This window comes from Ovis aries, chromosome 4 (assembly GCF_016772045.2).
Source record: "Ovis aries strain OAR_USU_Benz2616 breed Rambouillet chromosome 4, ARS-UI_Ramb_v3.0, whole genome shotgun sequence".
In the NCBI taxonomy this organism is placed as follows: domain Eukaryota; kingdom Metazoa; phylum Chordata; class Mammalia; order Artiodactyla; family Bovidae; genus Ovis; species Ovis aries.
In genome coordinates, this window is record NC_056057.1 from 88,513,941 (window position 1) to 88,536,235 (window position 22,295).

General features: G+C 36.7%; 1 protein-coding gene across 11 annotated transcripts in view; it reads right to left on the reverse strand.

Moving 5' to 3' along the window:
• CADPS2 (calcium dependent secretion activator 2) overlaps positions 1 to 22,295 on the reverse strand; it is a 574,734-nt gene that overhangs the window by 172,681 nt on the left and 379,758 nt on the right. For all 11 annotated transcript variants that reach the window (XM_060414820.1, XM_060414821.1, XM_012177054.4 and 8 more), the window contains exons 10-11: positions 9,913 to 10,021; positions 8,443 to 8,643 (exon numbers count right to left, since the gene is read on the reverse strand). In XM_060414820.1, coding sequence (XP_060270803.1) covers positions 8,443 to 8,643; positions 9,913 to 10,021 — 310 coding nt within the window. The remainder of the gene's footprint in view (positions 1 to 8,442; positions 8,644 to 9,912; positions 10,022 to 22,295) is intronic.

Sequence of the window (22,295 nt, forward strand, 5' to 3'; positions counted from 1 at the left end):
CAAGCAGCACAGTCCTAAATGCAAGCTAAATGTAGTTTTTAAAAACCTAGATGGTCCAACCCTAAAACTGCAATAGGAAAGGAAACAAAAGTTTATTGATTACACCCAATTATAGAGTCCGGCTCATAATAAAACTCAATATTGATCTGTGGACATGATGCTAACATAATCAGTCACATTTAGATATTTAGCTCAGATCATATTGATCCATGTCAAGTTCAACTTTCAGCCATATTTGTGGATGGAAGAAGTATATAATTCAAGCTGAAGGGTCTTCAGAATCACATGTTTAAAAAAAAGATACACAAACTAATTTATATCTCACATCAATGAAGGATATTAAAAGGTGAATGCAGCAAGGAAGCAATGAATGGCACTCATCAATGATGTGAGGTATGAGGTTCTGTCCATGGAGGAAGTGGCATATATACTCTTGCATTTAATAATTGCTTATCTGAATGATTAAATACATTACATGTGGTAAATTAGTATTTGTTGCATTTAACACTGAACTAAACTGCTTTTCCTGAACTGAGAAATGAGACAATCCAACTTCTCCTGTATTTATTCTTATGTCTGATTGCCTTTTAATATAGTTAAATATATGATAATGTGAAATTATATCGAATGTGGAGGCAGAATATTGAAAACTGCAAGGCACCCATTATGAAATCAGATTTTATATTTTAAAGAATTTATCTTAGAATCTTCATCTCTCCATTTATCTGAGTAAAAAAAAGTTTTTAGCATCACCTTTAGGAAATTATAGTTTTAAAAAACATCTGCTGAATTTTATTCATTATTTCCTTCACCAGAGAAGGTCATAACAAGATGTTAAAAATAACACCCATTAATGATTTATCTGTTGAGAACATGATATACAGAGATTTCAGAGAAAAAAAAATCCATAATTCCCCTTTTACTATAAAGTTTGTAGAAGGAAATTCTTATTTTAAAATAATAGGTGTACAGTCTTTAAAATAAAATATACAAGTTCATGACAAAATTGAGTCAATAGTTCTTTTCTGTAATTAAGTCATATATTCAAAAATGAATTTATAAAGTATCTTTCTCATGAAATATAACTCATTATTTAATGTGATAAGTTTTTTCAAATTACACACATAAATGGATACTTTTCTAGCAAATACTGTTACTGATAAAAATAATATTTACAATAATAATCAAAGCCACAAACAGACTATACACTGACAGTGAAAAAACATACAGGCAAACCACTAAAATTTTTATTAAAAAAAAAAACAAAAAAAACCCTACACTCCCTCCAGGGCTATAAATTCAATGAAAAGGAAATGTTCTCTTAGGGATTATCCCATTTTCAAACACAGGTTGTAAAGACCCTGAGTATTTACTTCTTTTCTATGTCTGATCAGCACAATTTAAAATATTTTATGCAAACATACTTCACCATGTACTACTTTACTATATTTCATGAATTTATGAATAAAAATAAATTATAAAGGAGACAATTTTGATCTCTCTGTAGGAAAACATTTCATTTTAAAATTCTTTCATGAACCAAAGTAAAAAAGGAAAATAGCTAGTATTAAATATCTAGTTTCTTATTTTTATAAAACTATATTTTCCATATAGTTTTCTCTTGGTATAACATATCTTCAATCAGCTGTGGGGGTAACACAGAGTTATCAATTGGATTAAATGGAAATCATGCTTTCAATCAATTATGTAACCAAATCCAAGGCTTGGGAGGCTTGCTTTAAAACTGAGTTTATACTTGATTATCTTCAATTAATGTTCATCATAACACAAAATTATGGTAACTAGTCTTAAACAGAAAGTTATTCATGGCACTAATCAAATCTTCAAAGGTAGTTTAGTTTGTCTTTTGAAATAATATAAGGAAATTATCAAAAGAAACCAACGAGATATGAGATGAAACAATGTATTGTAAAACTGTCATAAATTGTGATGATTAACCTATGGACTAAGTACAGATGTTAGACATGGTAAATGAGCATACTGATGGAGAGTTTCTATGGTAACAGTTGGATACATGCTCTAGCATCTTTAGGTAGTACTGTCACCAGGCGTGGTAAAAGTGGATGGAATAAAACTCAAATTGAGAAAGATTACTATTTGCAATAGATTTAAGAAATGTTAGAGGCTTTATTCAAATGGGATCTGAAAATGTAAGTTTTTCATTAGTAGCTGTCGGAAGTCAAGAGAAAAGATTAATAAGCAGGCTCACAGTATCAACCTGAACAGTTAACACTGACTTGAAAATAGCTAGCATAGAAAACCCTGTGAGGTCTATTAGCAAGCTGGCAGATCCCACTATGCTGGGAGGGCTATCTGGTGGGAGCTGACCACAGTGAACCTAAACCCTAGGAAGGGCACCTAAGTCAGAGTTCAGCATGTGAGAAAGGAAAAAACAAATTGAAATGTTTCTCTTTCCTTTGCAACTAATTTTAAGGATGCCGAATGTTTTTCCTTTCTTTGTTTCTTTTCTTTTTTTTTTTTTGGCTGTTTCTGGTGTGAGAGAGATTAGAGATTAACAGAGCAAAGGGAAGGTAAAAGAGAGTTGGGGGAAAGGGCAAGAAGAAGAAAAGGAGGCCATTCATTCGCCTTCTAAGACCATTCACGTGCCCAGGGGTCCAGGCCTGGGACTCAGGTACCAAAAGGACTAATAAGAGGGTGCTGCTAGCTGAGAGCTTGTCTCTTCTGCAAAATCTTGAGCTAAACCAAGTAGCAAATGAACCTTTGGAAATACAACAACTTGTTTTAGAATTACCCTGTGTTTAGGGGTTTGCCTATAGCTCCATTTACCATCTCCCACTCCGATTAAACTTTCCTTTTAGCTTCCAATCTTCATTAGCTTGAAGATTCACAGCAAGTTAAAAGTGACACAAAGAACTACCACCTCCCTTTTGATGGCACACATATAGCCTTTAATAGGAGGAACTAATGTTTTAAAATTTTATGTAGATTATCTGGCTGGTATGTTCCTGTACATTTTATGCTGAAGACCTAAAAGAAAAAGTTGGTAGATACTGTTTCTTGAGGAGTCTGTTCATACCTCTATTATTAACTCAAATAATTTTTTGGCCTATTTTGGTAAATATATTAAAAATGAATGTACGGATTTATACGTCTTACTTTCTGCAGCAAATAACAAATCATACTTTTACACGATGACAATTTTAATCAACACATACAGACCTGTAATCATAGTAATATTTATTTTAAATAATCTATTTATCATATTTTACCAATGAAGGGTGAAATTTAACTTACTAGGGTCAGTGAGGAGAATTAGCTTAAAACATTAAATATAAGTTTACAATCTGACAGAAGAATTTTTAAAAAATTTGGCTTAACATTGAAAAGAAGTACTCAGGTTCATTTTTGACACTGATTTATTATTGAAAGTTAGCTATTACTGTATTGTATTAGGCAACAAACACAATATATTATGTTTGTGCCTAAGTGAAAGGAAAATTTTTTTAAAAGGTGCTTGCATAATCTTTTGTTTGGGGATTAAAATAAAGGATAGTTTAACCAAACACTGTCTGGCAGTTTGGCAAAAGACAGTGCACAGTTTGAAGCAGAAAAACTGGATAGCATTCTTCAGCCTTGCTTTAATTCACTCTTTTTCCTTAGAATTTCCATGTATCTTAAAAGTCAGTGCAACAGGGAAGTAGAATACATCCTCTTATCAGATAAATCTATGAATATACACCATTATTTATATTTTAAAAAAGATAATGTTGTTCCTAATAAGTTAGATTTGATAATTATTATTTTGTTCTGACTATTCCTAACCATTCAGTATGGCTGGATTCAAAACTGAGCTTTTCTTTTTAAAGTTATAACCCAGATACTTCAAAGAAAATTCAGGAAACAGAGACAATGAATTAGCAATCAATCCCTCTAATTAACTTATCCACTGTAAATATTTTATGTATAATTCTACCTATATTAAAAAAATTTTAACAGTGGCAATAATATCACATATATAATTTAGGATTTTCTCACTTAACGTTACAGAGCATTTTTGTAAGCTATAGTAACAATTTCATAGCAATTTCCTTTACGCTCACATGAATGAGAGATACTAGGTTGTTTTTACTTCCCTGTTGTGGCAAAAATAAGCTTTTCTGCTTCCTAAATGACAAGGTTAATGTAAATATTCCAGTTCTGCCTAGAAAGCAGTATCATGATATTCTAAATAAGATCATGATATTACTTGAAAAAATTTTATCATTATAAAAATTTTAGTATGGTAAAGCAAAAAAAAGTCATAAAAATACTTACCCTTACCAGCTATAGGCCAGCAAAGAAATGAAAAACATATTTAAATGGGTTAGAAACATTTATTTCTAGTCATTTTAATTTTATGTCATTTTCTCAGTTCACTAATGACTCTAGAAGTTGTCTTTCCAAGAGATGATCAAGAAAGAGAGAAAGGAATAATACGGAAGTCAAGGAAGAGAGGAAAATTAAGGCAAAACTACTCTCTGGATCAGTTCAGTGGCATCTCTGATAAAGGTCATGGTCAGTATCTCATTTAGATGAGACAGAAATACATTTTTCTTTATTCTTTCCTTTCCTTTTTAAAGATAAAACATCACGGTCTGCGAGTAAACACAAAAAAGCCCTCTTAACACGACTGCAACAGTTTGGATTTTTAGAACACATTTAGCTTTTTTAAAGCAAGTTAATCAAGGGGCTAAAAAATTCAGTTCCACTTAGCCTGATCAACACTGCCTTGACAACACATTGCTGTCTAATAGAAAGATTTTGCTGGGAAGACATTATATGGCTCTCTTACTAAACTGATTATCAGATCTTTTATTAAATCTGTATCAGGAAGTGATGATTTTAATGACCCAGTGCTTCCCAACCACCTCTCTTCCCACTTTGTGTAGGATGGATGATATCCTTTATAATACGGGCTTCCCTGGTAGCTCAGTGGTAAAGAATTCACCTGCCAATGCAGGAGACAGATTTGATCCTGGGTTGGGAAGATCCCCTGGAGAAGGAAAGGGCAAACCACTCCAGTATTCTTGCCTGGGAAATCCCATGAAGAGGGGAGCCTGGTGGGCGACAGTCCATGGGGTTGCAAAATAGTTAGACACGACTTCACCACTGAACAACAACATCCTTTATAACACCAGTACATGTCTTGGGTATTCCTTATACTCAAGATGTGAAAAAAAATATACTGGAATACAAGCAAATGAGGGAAACATTTTCATAAAAATAATTTCCAAGTCATTGCAACTTGGCAGTTCTTAAATGGCAGTAACCTTCCCCACCTTTGTCTCTGTGCCCTGGAACATTTGACAACATCTAGAGAAAATTTTGGTTGTTAGACCTCGGACAGTGGAGTCGGTTATTACAGGGATCCCAGTATTCTTGCCTGGAAATTCCCATGGATGGAGGAGCCTGGTAGGCTGCAGTCCATAGGGTCGCTAGGAGTCGGACACGACTGAGTGACTTCACTTTCACTTTTCATGTTAATGCATTGGAGAAGGAAATGGCAACCCACTCCAGTGTTCTTGCTTGGAGAATCCCAGGGACGGGGGAGCCTGGTGGGCTGCCGTCTCTGGGGTCGCACAGAGTCGGACATGACTGAACTGACTTAGCAGCAGCAGCAGCGGGTAGGAGACAGGGAGGATACTGCTGCTGCTGTTAAGTCACTTCAGTCGTGTCCGACTCTGTGCGACCCCATAGACGGCAGCCCACCAGGCTCCCCCGTCCCTGGGATTCTCCAAGCAAGAATACTGGAGTGGGCTGCCATTTCCTCCTCCAATGTATGAAAGTGAAAAGTGAAAGTGAAGTCGCTCAGTCGTGTCCGACTCTTGGTGACCCCATGGACTACAGCCTACCAGGCTCCTCCGTCCATGGGATTTTCCAGGCAAGAGTACTGGAGGTGCCATTGCCTTCTCCAAGGGAGGATACTAAACCATCCCATAATACATAGGACAGCCTTCCCCGCCCCCCGCCACCGACCCCTGAAACAAAGAATCATCTAGCCCAAAATGACAGTCTTGCTGAGAAATACTGCTCTAACAAAGAAAACAATCACTGTGCTTCTGGTCAAAACAGTATAATTTAAAGCAGATTAACCCTCCTACCTGAAACAACTAAAAAAAAAATCATTAAAAAATACTTTTAAGAAAGTTCTCAAAATTTTGGACATCTGGCAACATAGCAGAGTGATTCCTGAGAGGCAGGGAAACCAGTGAGATGAGTCTTTTAGCTGCCTCAGGTTAATACCCGGAGAAACTTTCAAAGCAGTGGCTCTGGGAAGAACTCAGGGAGAGCTAAGGGTCTCTCTGGGCTGAGAAGATGGGAGCTGACAGCTCAGGAAGGTCAAGACTGCTGAAATCCGCAGGAAAGATTATTGTTTCCTCCCCCTACCTCACTCCATATTCAAGTGAATACTGACCACATCACTCAATGGAGGCAACAATATGAGGATGGGGAAGAATCCTCAAAGGATTAGAGGGGACAGTGCCCACATGCACACAGAGACTAGAACAGTGCTTGCTTCCAACAGCCAGGAGGTAAAACTTCAATTTTCACTGCTTATTAGTTGGCATCCAGGTGGTCTTGGTTTAGTCAGTAAGTTGTGTCCAACACTTGCGACCCCATGGACTGCAGCCCGCCAGGCTCCTCTGTCCATAGGATTTCCCAGGCAAGAATACTGGAGTGGGGTGCCATTTCCTTCTCCAGGGGATCTTCCCAACCCAGGGATCAGACTTGGGTCCCCTGCATTGCAGGCAGATTTCTTTACCCATTGAGCCACCAGGGGAGCCCAGACTAGATGTTATTTGGCTCCACCTAAAAGCTAAACCTGAAGGGATTAAATTTCTCTTGAGTAATTTAACTATGTCTTTGAATAAAACTCAAGAATATTTTTGTGAAGAAAACTACACCAAAGCACATCATAATTGAATTGCTCAAAACCAGTGTTTAAGCGAAAGGTTTTAAAGCAGCTTGAGATGGGGGAGAAACAAACCACAACACACACTATGTACAGAGGAAGAAACAAAAATAATACCAAAATTTTTCATCAGGGAAGAAATAAAACAAGTTAGCAGAAAGCAGAGCAAAATCTTTAAACAACTGAAAGAAAAGCATCTTTCAAAATGAAGGTAAAATGAAGACATTCTCTTACATAAAAAAACTAAAAGCTGCGCATAAGAAAAGTCAAAGGACATCATTTGGGAGGTGAAATATCTCAGTAAGTGAATAAAGAGTGGTAGGAATGGTAACTACATGTTTGAGTATATAATATTTTCTCTTTTTATTTACATTTCTTTAACAGGTAATTGACTATTCCAGGCATAATAATAATATCAATGTTTTGTGGGATTTATAACGTTTGTAGAAGTAAGATGCATGACCAGAATTGTACAGGAGCCAGGAAGGGAGACACAGAAGCCTACAATTGTGAGGAGCATGTACTAGGTATGAAGTACCAGAATCACTTGAAGACGGATCAGGTAAGTTTAAAGGTGTATACTAGGAAGTCTAAAGCATGCAGGGGACGGGTTGAGCTTATATCCCATCTTTATTTGGCCTAAAGTGCTTTTATTTAAGACGTCTAAATGTAATAGTAATGGGTACCTAAACAGAACAGGAAATAGTTATTTGATGTATGAAAAGTAAGAGAAGTCAGAATGTTGCTCCCCTGAAGATGAAGCTTGAGAGTGAAGGGTGTTGAATGAAAAGTCACGATTTAAGCTTATAGTTAAAGACAAACTGATTTATTACATTACAGGAGAAAACAGAGAAGTTTTGGAAAGGAGTACAACAAGTTAAAACATTTGGTTTAATGATTACTAAAGCTATGTTTAAAAATGTTTCTATCATTATTACATAATTTGCAATTAATTACTTACAAATTAAAACAAATAATTTAGTTCTTAATGATTTGAATTAGCATACAGAAAGTGACATGAATATAAAAGTATTTAGAAAAAGAAAGTTGCCTTGATGACTTCTGTTTTCCTGACTTACATCAGAAAATAGGCCTAGTATTCTCTTGGTTTGTTAAGAACAACTCTAAAAAGCGACAGTTCATCGTTTTGGTGTTCTGGAATCTTATCAATGCCAATTTGATTTTGCAATATGTTTCCCATTTCAAAAGAACATATATAAGTTAAAAATTACATTAAGTTTAAATAAACTTTCTCTTATGCTTTTGAGATTCCCAGAGACACCCCAAGGCCTGGCAAATTCATGACTGAAAACCACAAGCACCATTTACTCCAGGTTTGTGCGAAAAGCTAGATAACTTATTCTATGACTACTAAAATGAACTATTTTTATTCAATTAGGAATCAGGTAATGATGCAAACCATAATACTGAGCAGATTTGACTCAGACAATTTTATATCTTACTAAGGTTACTAATTGATAATCAAATTATTTTTCAACAAAACTTACAAAGTTGAGCATCTGCATGGAGACTTCCTCCTTTAGGATTCGGCTTCTGGGCTTGAATTGCAGGAATAGGTTTATATGACTGTCCAGTGGCCCTGTACATGGCTTGTACCCACAGTATTCTATCCTGTTCATCATCACTGGCAAATATTACAGTGTCTCCTTCTTTAACAGCATTGAAGAACATATGCCCACCCTGAAGGCCTGTGGAGGAAAAAAAAACTGTTAAAAATTCACACAGTTGGCAGATTTTAGCCTCATTCATTAAATGGTCTCATGGAAAAGAACTGATCTGCTATTTGCAGCTCAATGCCTTTGAATCATATCCACAATTGAAGAATTGAAGGGAAATGATATGAGAAAGATTTATACTTCCATATCACTTTGGAAATTAAAAATAGGCTAGGAAACAGTTCATAATATAGCAGAGTTCTGCAACACACACAATAATTCATAGCAAAGTCTGGTATTTCATGCCAGAGAAGACACTCCTTATCTGTTAGCACATTTCTCATTCTATATGTAGGAAACAGATATAACCAGTTTAGTCGAAAACAATACAGGTAAGACTAAAATGATATTTACATTGTACAGTATTTTACTTTTGCAAAACTCTTTCACAGGGAAGATATTTTGGATTTTAAGTGATTTACTAGTGGATATAATCACTGACTCTTTTTTCATCTCTCTATATTAATTTCTTATTCTATTTATTAGCAGATACATATATTTCTTTTTTATTTTTTAGTCGTGAAGTCATGTCTGACTCTTGCGACCCCACGACTGTAGCCTGCTCCTCTGTTCATGGGGTTTTCCAGGCAAAAATACTGGAGTGGGTTTCCTTTTCCTTCTCCAGGTGATCTTCCTGACCCAGAGATCAAAATTTGCATTTTCTTCATTGGCAGGTGGATTCTTTAGCACTAAGACACCAGGGAAATACATATATTTCTTTACCTTGCTTATTAATTTTATTAATCTCCACATAATCATTCATTTACTCACTCACTCACTAATCTCAGACACTGAGTATCCAGTACTATACTCAGCATTAATACATTAGGAAGGAGGAGAGAAATATAAGTATCCATTGTTGGGGAGAAAATTAATAGAATATAATATACGGTAGTAATTCATTAGCCTTTTCTTTCCCTATTTCTGTCTCTTGTACCTTTCTGCTTTTCAGTAAAGAAGTTTCTGCAAGCATTGCTGATACCTATCCTACAATTTCCGCATTATAGTATCTTTCAGATATTTCATCCTTTCACTAAGTTAACAGAGATGGTGAGTTATGGTTAAAACTAAGTAGCCTCATAAAGATATAATTTAAATCCCATCAAGCCTTATCTAGCTAGGTATATGAATGAAATATGTTCCATTTACTGAATGGAGTTTGAATGGAAAATAGACACAGGATATTTAGGAGAATTTCATGAATACAGAAGAGGCATGGCAAGTGATTCAACTAGGAATTACCTGGGTGGGGATCTGTGTAATCCACAGTGTATCCTTCAAGCTGCATTAATTCTTGAGGCTCAGACTTTTTTTCTCTATAACTGCACATAGCAAAGGTGTATTGGCTAACCTGCATGACAAAAAAGTTTACATATTGGTTGCATTAAATTTATCTTTTAGTTTTTTTTATCAGAAGACTGCCCAAGTTTAAAACCATAACATAAAATTTGCATATATTATTAAATGTTAGCATTTTTTAAAACCTTGCTCAGAGATTAAAGCACTTTTTGTTTATCCGTTTATAGTTAGGTCTTTTATGTCTATGATCCAGCATTTCCCAACTTGATGACCTTCTGGCCAAAATTTTATGAACTATTAACAGAAGAGCCATTAAAAAATAGTCATATTAAATATAAATTTGGGGCCATAAAACTTTTAGAGGAAAATACAGGCAGAACACCCTTTGATATAAACCATAGCAATGTATTTTTCGGATCTATCTCCTAAAGCAAAAGAAATGAAAGCAAAAATAAGCAAATGGGACCTAATTAAACTTACAAGGTTTCAGACAGCAAAGGAAACCATCTATCAACATGAAATGAAGACAACCTAGTGAACAGAAGAAGATATTTGCAAATGACCAATAAGGGATTTATATCCAACATATATAAATAGCTCATACAACTGAATACCAAAAATCCAAGTCACCCTACTAAAAACATGGGCAGAAGACTTGAATAGACGTTTTTCCAGAGAAGACATACAGATGGCCAATGGGCACATGAAAAGATGCTCAATACCTCTAGTCAATAGGGAACTGCAAAGCAAAACCACAATGAGGTATCGCTTCACACCTGTCAAAATGGCTAGTATCAAAAAGATCACAAACAACAAATGTTAGAGAAGAGGAACTCTTCTACACTGTTGCTGGGAATATAAATTGGTGTAGTCACCATGGAAAACAGCACGGAGGGTTCACAAAAAACTAAAGATAGAACTACCATGTGACCCGAAATTCCACACTTGGGTAATATCTGAAAAATAAAAAACCTCACTAATTCAAAAGGATACATGTACCCTATGTCCCTAGCAGCATAATTCTTTATTATTTCTAAGATGTATTACAACATAAAGAGAAGATTTAAGAAAATGTAGAGTGTACCTTTTTGGGTAAACACTATTCATACCTACGAACAGTAGTTATTATTGCAGAATACAATTATAGGTCATTTAAAGTTTTTTTTTTTTTTCCCAGTATTTATGAGTGAAGTCACTTAGTCGTGTCCAACTCTTTGTGACCTCAAGGACTGTAGCCAACTAGGCTCCTCCTTCCATGGGATTCTCCAGGCAAGAATACTGGAGTGGGTTGCCATTTCCTTCTCCATCACTGTTAATAGTTTTTCTCAAAGAGTATGAATTCCTTTATAAGAAGACTTCTTCTAATTTGGAAAAACACCCAAAGCTAGGTCTGGGAACAGTGAATCTAATAACTTGAGACACTTATGGTTCTTGCTACTCTTGGACTGTGGACAATTCTGAAAGAGATGGGAATACCAGACCACCTGACCTGCCTCCTGAGAAATCTGTATGCAAGTCAGGAAGCAACAGTTAGAACTGGACATGGAACAAGAGACTGGTTCCAAATAGGAAAAGGAGTACGTCAAGGCTGTATATTGTCACCCTGCTTATTTAACTTACATGCAGAGTACATCATGAGAAACGCTGTGCTGGAAGAAGCACAAGCTGGAATCAAGATTGCTGGGAGAAATATCCATAACCTCAGATATGCAGATGACACCACCCTTATGGCAGAAAGTGAAGAGGAACTAAAAGCCTCTTGATGAAAGTGAAAGAGGAGAGTGAAAAAGTTGGCTTAAAGCTCAACATTCAGAAAACGAAGATCATGGCATCCAGTCCCATCACTTCATGGGAAATAGATAGGGAAACAGTGGAAAGAGAGTCAGACTTTATTTTCTGGGGCTCCAAAATCACTGCAGATGGTGATTGTACCCATGAAATTAAAAGATGCTTAATCCTTGGAAAGAAAGTTATGACCAACCTAGACAGCATATTAAAAAGCAGAGACATTACTCTGTCAACAAAGATTTATCTAGTCAAGGCTATGGTTTTTCCAGTGGTCATGTATGGATGTGAGAGTTGGACTATAAAGAAAGCTGAGTGCCGAAGAATTGATGCTTTTGAACTGTGGTGTTGGAGAAGATTCTTGAAAGTCCCTTGGACTGCAAGGAGATCCAACCAGTCTACCCTAAGGGAGATCAGTCCTGGGTGTTCATTGGAAGGACTGATGTTGGAGCTGAAACTCCAATACTTTGGCCACCTGATGCGAAGAGCTGGCTCATTGGAAAAGACCCTGGTGCTGGGAAAGATTGAGGGCAGGAGGAGAAGGGGACGACAGAAGATGAGATGGTTGGATGGCATCACTGACCCAATGGACATGGGTTTGGGTGGACTCTGAGAGTTGGTGATGGACAGGGAGGTCTGATGTGCTGCGGTTCATGGGGTCGCAAAAAGTTGAACACAACTGAGAGACTGAACTGAACTGAACTTATAGATCACTGAATTTACTTTCTCACCATAAGGTCATCAAAATGCTAAGAAAATTCAGGAAAAATAAAATGAAACAACAAATAATAAAGCAAAAAATAATTTTGGAAACAACTATTTAGGGAGTGATTATTCACATTTTAAAAGAAATTCTTAACCTTCTCAAAAATATCTGGTTCATATAAGTAATGTTATCTTTCTATCTTTCATGCGTTTCTACTTAGAGAAAAGAGACCAATATAATAAAATGTACTGCAAACTGAAAGCTGATTGGACAAAAAATAGTAAGCAGCTTTGAAACTGGACATAATAAAATGTATAATTTCATTCCAAATTCCACATGTATATCAGATACATATTACATAATAATACATAGGATTGTTGTATTTTTCAACATTACAGGTTTACTTTTTGAGAGTACTGTCATAACATTCTGCAAGGTATTTATTTAATTAGTAAAAATTGACCAATGGAACAAAATATTGTCACATTTACTAGAATTACAGATTTCAATTATGTGGTGAGGATTTTAAAATAATACATTAGAAACTAGAGACTATGATTTCTCACTAAATCAAGTATCTACTCCCAGAGCTAAGCTTCACTGAAAAGAAAACATAAGATTATTCTCTGAAACATACTGCTATTGAGGGATGAGGGTTATGTATGAACCCTTGAGATTGCAATTTTAACTACAAAGTTCACAGATGCGGAAACTGATTTTCCTAAGGTCACCCAGAAAGAGAATGCTATCTGGAATGGAGAACACAAGTCTCCAGAATCTAGCAAGTAGTCCTTCCAATGTATCACACTAAAACTCACATTCTGGAACTTGCAAACAACTGTATTCCCAAATAACAAGCTGTGCTCTGTGTGCTTAGGTGCTCAGTCGTGTCTGACTCATTGCGATCCCACAGACTATAGCCCGCCGGGCTCCTCTGTCCATGGGATTCTCCAGGCAAGAATACTGGAGTGGGTTGCCATGCCCTCCTCCAGGGGATTTTCCCACCCAGGGACTGAACCCAGGTCTCCTGCATCACAGGCAGATTCTTTACCATGTGAGCCACCATGGAAGCCCAAATAACAAGCTAATTGCCTCAAATTCTGGCAAAGCTACTATTTAAGATAGGTGTAAGACAGTCACTTAGATATGTCTAAGGATCTACAATCAAAGACTACTAATGGTATGGGAGAGAGAGGAAAGCGAGTTGAGCAGCAAACCAGTTGAGGCATTAGCTGTTTATTTATCTTCTCTCAGGTATATATTTGATAAATCACCCTCATTTGTTTTATAGTAATGTTTATATCTGTAATTGATATAAAAGTATAATCCTCTCATATATTTAATCATTCTCTTGAATTTAACTTGGTCTGAATTTAACACTGTCATCCTACTTTCTCTCTGTGTTTTAGCCTTTTGTCTGTGGTACGTCTCACATGTGGATTTTGGTTTTTATTCCATTCCAAGAATCTGTCACTAGGTCCATTTAACTAATTTAAACTAAAAATGCGTATATACATATGAATTTTATATATTTCTGTCTTCTGCTATATGGTTACTAAAAGTTCCTTGGCATCCTATTTTTAATCTCTACCAGTTACTTTACAAGTTTTCAAAGGCATCATTGACCCTATATTTTCTTTACCTACTGTAAGACAAATCATTTTTTACTGTATATAACTTACATACAGTATATAACTTCCTTATATAACTTTCACAAAATCTGGTGTTTACATTTTACATACTGTTATAATTACTTAATTACTTCATAAGCCTGTAACCTACTATAGGAATAATTTTTCAAGTTTTTCTTTGAGTCAAAATATTTTGTAACAGTAATTCAGATGTAGCTACCTTTGTTTCTTAACATTACGCTCTTTAATTCTTCTATATTTTAAGTTTGCTATTTCTGAGATACTACAACTTATTTACTTGATTCCTGGTCAGGAAGATTCCCTGGTAGCTTAGATGGTAAAGAATATGGGATACCTGGGTTCGATCCCTGGGTTGGGAAGATCCCCTGGAGGAGGGCATGGCAACCCTTCCAGTATTTTTGCCTGGAGAATCCCAAGAGAATAGAAGCATGGACGGGCTACAGTCCATGGGGTTGCAAAGAGTCGGACACAACTGAGCAACTAAGCACAGCACTGCACACTCATTTACATTTCAAATATCAGAAATTCCCTTTAAATATTTTTAGGAAAGTGAAATGTATATTTTCTGAATCTCCGCCCATATCATAATACTGGGTTTGGCCAAAAGGTTGGTTTAACTTTTTCTGGTAAGATGTTGTTATAGAAAAACCTGAATGGTTTGGCCAACCCAGTATTTTTTTCCAGTGCTTTTATTCATGAACAACTTCTTGGAGGTATATTGAATTCTCAAGTCGTAAAATTTCCCATCAATTCTCTGTAGCTGTAACTCTCCTGACTTCTACAGTTCAGTGTTAAGGAGATATCTGAAGCAACATACACAACCTTAATTGAAAAAATATTTTGAAAGAAATGTTTAGATGAAAATCTGTTTTCACTAAAGTTCCTGAAATGTGGGAAGTCTGTGTATCTGCAGACTAATATCTTTCAAATTTCACAAAATGTTTCTTTGTATTTTTTACTTTTATTCTTATTTCTGCTCTGTTCCTCTGTTTTGTCCTCTTCTCTTTACACTTAGAAAAGCATACGTTTATTTTATCAGATGTTTATTTTATTGGATACTTGCTTTCTTTCCTTAGTATCTGCCATTGTGAGCAGCTTTCAGTTCACACTTGACTCAAAGAAAAACATGAAAAATGATTCCTAAAATGTTACAGGCATATGAAATAATTAAGTAATTATAACAATATGTAAACTTCAGATTTTGTGAAAGTTATATAAGGGCGTTATATACTGTATGCAAGTTATATTCAATTAAAAAAAATGATTTGTCTTTCGGTAACTTTTCTTCTCCTATAGAACTGACTTTGAAGCAGTGGTCATTCTGCACGTGTGTGTATGCTCAGTTGCTGAGCTGTATCTGACTCATGCCGGGCTCCTCTGGCCATGGGATTTCCAGGCTGGAATACTGGAGTAGGTTGCCACTTCCTTCTCCAGGGCATCTTCCTGAACCAGGGATCAAATCCAAGTCTCTTACGTCTCCTGCATTGGCAGGTGGGTTGTTTATCACTGAGCTACCTGGGAAGCTCCTTCTTCGGTACATCACTACCTAAAATGTGGCATCAATTAGCTGCTGTTTTTATTTTAATCCTTCTGATTTCTCCCAGAACTCTTTTATTAATCTCAGACAACGCCTCAGTTTTGCAAGCTTTTCAATAGAGACCATGTTTTTCATAAATTTAAAAAATAAAATCAATATATTTGATTTCAATATTATAGAATCTCTTCATAGGTCTCCCTTTGTCCCTCCGACACCGTTTTTTAAATCTATCCTTGAACAAACAGATTTTCAAAGTCTGCTATTTGCCAAATGATAGGAGAGCCTCATTGATTCCTTGTAGTTTCCCACTGAAGTAGTGATAGAATTCACCTCTTCAGCCTCAAGCTTGAGAGCAAGTAGAAACTAACAGCTCTCTCTAACCCAATTTTCATTCTTTAGCAGGCATTTATGCAGTGATTTTTTAAATTGGGGTACAGTTGCTCTACAATGTTGCATTGGTTTCTTCCATACAATGAAGTGTATCAGCTATAAGTATACGTATATTGCCTCTCTTTAGGACTTTCTTCCCCAGTCCTACCCATCCAGTGACCTAGCTGAGCTCCGTGTGCTATACAGCGGATTTCCACCAGCTAGCTGTTTTACACATGATAGTGAGGTTTTGACACACATTCTTCCTGTTGCAACTGTATGGTTCTTTACAATCAGAGGCAAAACAACATATTTTGAAAGTAACATGGTTTCCATAATTTTTTGTTTTCAGTATAACCATAGAAGGCTCTAATTCTAAAGCCTTCTTGAATTAACCTTCTAGTTATAAAATGACCAAATATTTAAAATAATAAGATATATAACTTTATGGGTCATCTAACTCAGGAATTAGAAAAAATTTTTCAGACAGTGAGAGATATCACTGTGACAAAGGTTCTGTTCCCATGTGCTTATTTAGATAAGCCAGGCTTCCCCATGTTCGCATTTTGGAAAGTTATAAGAAAATATCTTGGAAATGCTCATATCTGGGAAAACAAAAAAGGAATTACTGTGAAACCCTTTCTCATTATAGAATAAATAAGTCATTCACAGGTAAACTGGGAAGGGAAGCTATAGCCAGCTCATTAACATAGGCATTTCCAGTCAAATTTAACCTTAATAATTATTCTTCAATTACTTATATGTTTTCATAAACTGTGTGCTACTTATAATTGCAGTTATACTTCAATACAAAATAGATTTTTAATACTTAAAGCCTTCTGGTCATAGGAATTTTTATTTACTCTTCTTGTTTTAAAAACAATTGTGTTTGGCCGTGCTGAGTCTCTGTTGCTGCTCAAGATTTTTTCGAGTTGCAGCAAGCAGAGGCTACTCTCTAGCTGGGGTGTGCAGGCTTCTCGTTGTGGTCGATTCTCTTGTGGACTATGGGCCCTAGGACGTGTGAGCTTCAGTAACTGCAGCACGCAGGCTTCCGAAGCTGTGGCTCCTGGGCTCTAGAACACAGACTCGGTAGTTGTGGCACAGGGGCCTAGCCACCCCACAGCATGTGGGATTTTCCAGGACCAGGGATTGAACCTGTGTCTCCTGCATTGGCAGGCGGATTCTTCACCACTGCGCCACCAGCGAAGCCCTTGACTTTTATTTTTCTTCAGGTGAGGCAGTTTGACTGACTTGGTTTTTTCAAACAGAGGGACAAGGGGAAATAAATCTGGGAGTTTAGGAGAAAAAGATTTAATAACAAAGATTTTTTAGGGAAAGGGGATTTGGGGCCTTCCTGTGTTATTCGTTATATTGGCTCTCTCTGCTCTCTGGATCTTTATTTTATTTGGCTTAAACAACAGAAATTTATTGTCTTGAAGTGCTAGAGGCTAGAAGCTGAAATATTAAGGGGTCAGCAGGTTGGTCCCTGCTAAGGGCTGTGACGCTAATTTGCTCCTTGTCTTTCTCACGTGTAGTGGGTTGCTGGCAAGTTTTGGCACTCCTTGGCTTGTGGAGACATCATATCCATCTCTGCCTTCATCTTCACTTGCATTCTCCTGTGTGCGTATCTGCTTCCAAGCGTCCTCTTTTTTAAATATGAGCACTAGTCACACTTGATTATGGGCACACCCTTCTCTGGTATAACCTCATCTTGATTACACGCACAAGGCTATTTTCAAATAAGGTCATATTCTAAGGAACTGGGGTTTAAGACTCCAACATAGAGTTTTTTATTCCAATTTTGTAGACATTTTTAATTGCAGAAAAGCGTGATAGAGGGATCAAAGAGATTCTGACGCATAATGTGTGCTTAGTTGCTCATTCGTGTCCCTTTGTGACTGTCCCATGGACTGTAGACTGCCAGGCTCCGCTGTCCATGGAGCTTCTCAGGCAAGAATACTGCAGTGCATTGCCATTTTCTCCTCCAGGTGATCTTCCTAACCCAGGGATTGAACCTGTGTCTCCTGTATTACACAGATAAGCTAAGCCATCAGGGAAATCCATTGATGCATAATAATTATTCCCTAAAAATAAAATTCTGTTGGGGATTAGTCATGGAAATAAGAATTCAAGGAGAAAAAACTAATAGTATACAATTTGCAATGGTTAGAGATGTACATAAAAATCACAACAATATTCAAATTCAATTATTTGTGATTGATTTAATGGTTTTATTTTAGAAACTACTTCCATTGTAACTATTTAAACTTATGATGAAAAGTTTACAGTGACCTATAATTGTAAAATCTAGCAAATTAGCAAAACAGTTTGAAGACTGATGGGAGTGCTCCTATTTCTCTCTGGTCTTTTTTAGGAAGATGCATCTGGTTCTTCCTTGATACCTTTTAGAGATGTGATAACTAGCATTTCATTTCTTACTAGTCAGAATGGCAAATAACTAACTGTAGTTTTATGTCCATTTTCAATTTTTATTATCTTCTTCCATGGGTAGTTTTCCCTGTTATTCATTCATTCAACAAATATTTATTGAATATCTACAGTGTATTTTTTCTAAGCCTTGAGTATACAATAACATCCTTGGCATCAGAATAAGAAAAAAATACAAAAATAATATCAATTCTCACACAGTGATATGGAGAAGACTGGATCACAGATAAACAATATCTACAACAATTTTGGGTTGTTTTGAATGAGTTGTTTTGAAGAAAAATAAAACAGAGTAAAGAGTATGGCAGGGAAGGGAGTCTATTTTTGATAAAGCATCCAGAAAAGGGCTCTCTGAAGACAATCATATTTCAATATTGGAAGTATTTTGATTGAAAGTGAAGGGGGATAAACCATGTTTAACAAATGAGTCTGCCATTTCAAATCTAGGTCCCACTTTCATTTCTCCCTCAATTACTTCTCCTTATTCTTTTCAGCTTCTGTTTGACAAGACCTGGGACATCTCACTCTACCCTTGTATTGCTCAGCTTGATTTTCTATAAAACAGAGACAACAATAACACGTGTTCTACAGGTCTTTGAGAGCACTGTGTGCTAAGTTGGTTCCGTCGTGTCCAACTCTTTGCTTCCCAGTGGACTGTAGCCCACCAGGCTCCTCTGTCCATGGGATTCTCCAGGCAAGAATACTGGAGTGGGCTGCTACTCCTTCCTCCGGGAGATCTTCCTGTCCCAGAGATCAAACCCACGTCTCTCATGTCTCCTGCATTGGCAGATGGGTTCCTTACCACTAGCACCACCTGGGAAGCCCTTGTGAGCACTGGAGATCCTACTGCAGAAAAGCTAGCACCATGCCTGCCTGATAGGCAGTCGTCTCCCAATAAGTCAAACCCAGCTGTCAGGGATCCATCATCCCTCTCTCTCTTCTTATGTGTCTTTCTAGAGTCATTTCATCATGGGTTAGAGATACATTTTGTTCTGTAATAGGTGGGAAAGTGTGATGTCAGGATTGACCCCATTTTGAGGCTGTATGTTTCCAGGCTGGGAATGTCTAAGGACTGTTGGCCTTCATGCCTCAGGCTTCTGCTTTCCAGCCTCACTGGGTTCTCCCCAACTTATATGTCTACTTCACCCCAGGCTGATGGGTTGCTTCTTTCCATTAAAAAGACAGTGGTCATGGTATTGAAAATACCTGTTGAATATTTGAATACATAAAGGGACAAGAAATTGAGGATGAGAAGAAAAATCAGAGATGCCTCTAAATGTAGTTTAGATATTATTCCCTCTATTTCTAATGGATATTATCATGAATATATATTTCAATGTATATATTTTAAAAATGATTCTCTTAAAACAACAAAAAAGATTCATCTCTAAAGGTCTTTATACAAGTCATGTTCACGCTGTCATGCATTAAAGAATCCAGGCTTGATATGCATAGTGTACCTAAAGTGCTAAAAATTTGCTTGCTATTTAAGATCTAGCTTTAAAACTACCTGTCAAAAGGCTACTTGTTTTTCCTATGTGGTGTAAAATGCTTACATCTATGTTGCTTTTTTCTTTATATAACTTGAAGTACAGGTTTGGTTGCTGTTTTATGCTTTAAGTACTGTATTTCTAGCTACCTTTAAATAACACGATTATTTCTTAACATGATGGACATGTTTAAGCACCAATTTAAAAATCTTTGGAGATACCAAGAGAAAAAACATCCAAGCAAAAAAGCCACCAGCTTCAGAAAAATCACCTACTTTTGACAACCATGGTGATTTAAATGACAAGTATTGAACATGTGTTTTATTTTTTACTTCTTTCAGTATTGTTTAATATTTCAAAAGTCACCTAACAGTCCTGCAGTTTACCACAGATGATTGGGCCCTGAGGTTTAACGAAGAGCACAGATGGAAGAGAAACAAAATACCAACGACCAACAAAGCTGTCACTGACAATTAGGGAATTTGACCCAAGAGGCAACTGAAAAAAGTGCAGTTTGGCTTTTCAATACTTTGGTTCAAGAAGCAAAAAGTATGAACACCGTCCTTTGACTCACTAGTTCCTGGTTCTGTTTCCATAAAATGACATTGCATTTTATTCTTTCGATCCCTCTAATAACCCCAAGAGCCTTCCACTTTTGCCCATTTCTTTTGTAAGGTCATACTAAATCACCTTACTGAGGCAAACCCTATAATGAACCTGTAGTATAAGATCAAGTGAACCCTTCTGAACAGTGTCAACACCTTGTAGCTGCTGGTTTGGCAGTCAGCATCCAGGGTGAGGGTACACTGGAGAAATCCCACTTGGAGATAATTCATTATCAGTTGGCACTAATCTTTAATATATGCTGTGCATGGGTGTTAAGTCGCTTCAGTTGTGTCTGACTCTTTGTGACTCTATAGACTGCAGCCTGCCAGGCTCCTCTGTCCATGGGATTTTCCAGGCAAAAATTCTGGAGTGGGTTACCATTTCCTTCTCCAGGGGATCTTTCTGACCCAAGGATCAAAGCTGCGTCTCTTATGTCTCCTGCATTTGCAGGCGGGTTCTTTACCACTAGTGAGTGGCACCTGGGAAGCCCTAATATATGTTGCTGAAAGCTAAATGGTAGGGGTCAGGGGGTCCCCATGCTCCCTGTGCTTCCGGCTGAAGGCAGTCTGGCCCATCTCCACATGCCAGGGAATTAGATAGAAACAGGTGGTCGGACCTATTCTGATCTGGTATTTGTTTTCAGGGATAAGCTGACTTATAAGCTTATATAATATACTATATTGCAGCTGAAAATTCATTCAGCAGAAAGATAGAGCCATGATAAACATTCAATATCCTTAACCCAATCTATTCTTAATAACTCCAAAAGGAATGGATTTGTTGAGAACTGGGGGATATAAACGTACTTTAATCTGAGGACAGAGTTAAATCAGGCTGTTTTGGCATCACAGGGCACCTTAATTTGCTGGGGTCCCATGAGGTACCAGCATCTGATCTAGGAAACCTCCCATTTTATTTTCAATTGCCAACCTGTTCAACACCTGTCCGTATCCACACGTGTAAGTGCTAACGATGAGTTCTTAGAGACCACCACATTCTGGTTTGTACGTTGGGTTCCTACTGCAGGGATCATGTTAACAGCTGGCAGCTTAGCAACTGCCACCGTCTAATTTCAGTAAAGATTAAGGCTTAAAAATCCTTAGCTGGAAATGTTCTTGGCAGAGGCCAAAGGTGCTGCTAGAGTTATTAAAAAAAAAAAAAATCCCAGAGCTTAATTTAATCAAGGAAAATGAATATATTCTTCAAGATCATGATGGATTTGAAGGGAATATATATTTACTCTCTTGACCAAATGGCATAAAAAAGATTTAGCAATCAGTGTATAAAACAGAAAGAGGAAAGGCAGTCTTTTTAAAACCAGTGCTCAGACTGACTCACATATATTCATCTATCGAACAAATATTTAGTCAGTTTCTACTCACAGTAGATTATAAGACAGACAAGGTCTTTATTTTCATGGAGCATATATTCTAGAAGGGATAAAGAGATAATTAACAAATAAATATATAAGGATGGATAACTCTGATCAGAGAAAAATGTTCTGAGATATATAAAAGCGGGTAATGTGACAGGGAGTCACTTCAGATTGGGTGGGCAAAAAAGACCCATTTCAGGTAACATTTGACCTGATACCTAAGTGGGGAGGTAGAACAAGCTACATGGGGGAAAAGGTAGAATAAATGTAAAAGGTAGAATAAATGTTTTGAATTTCTTTAGATGCTTAAGAAGCTAAGCAACAACCAAGTGGAAGAAAGGTGTGTGGTGGATGTTTA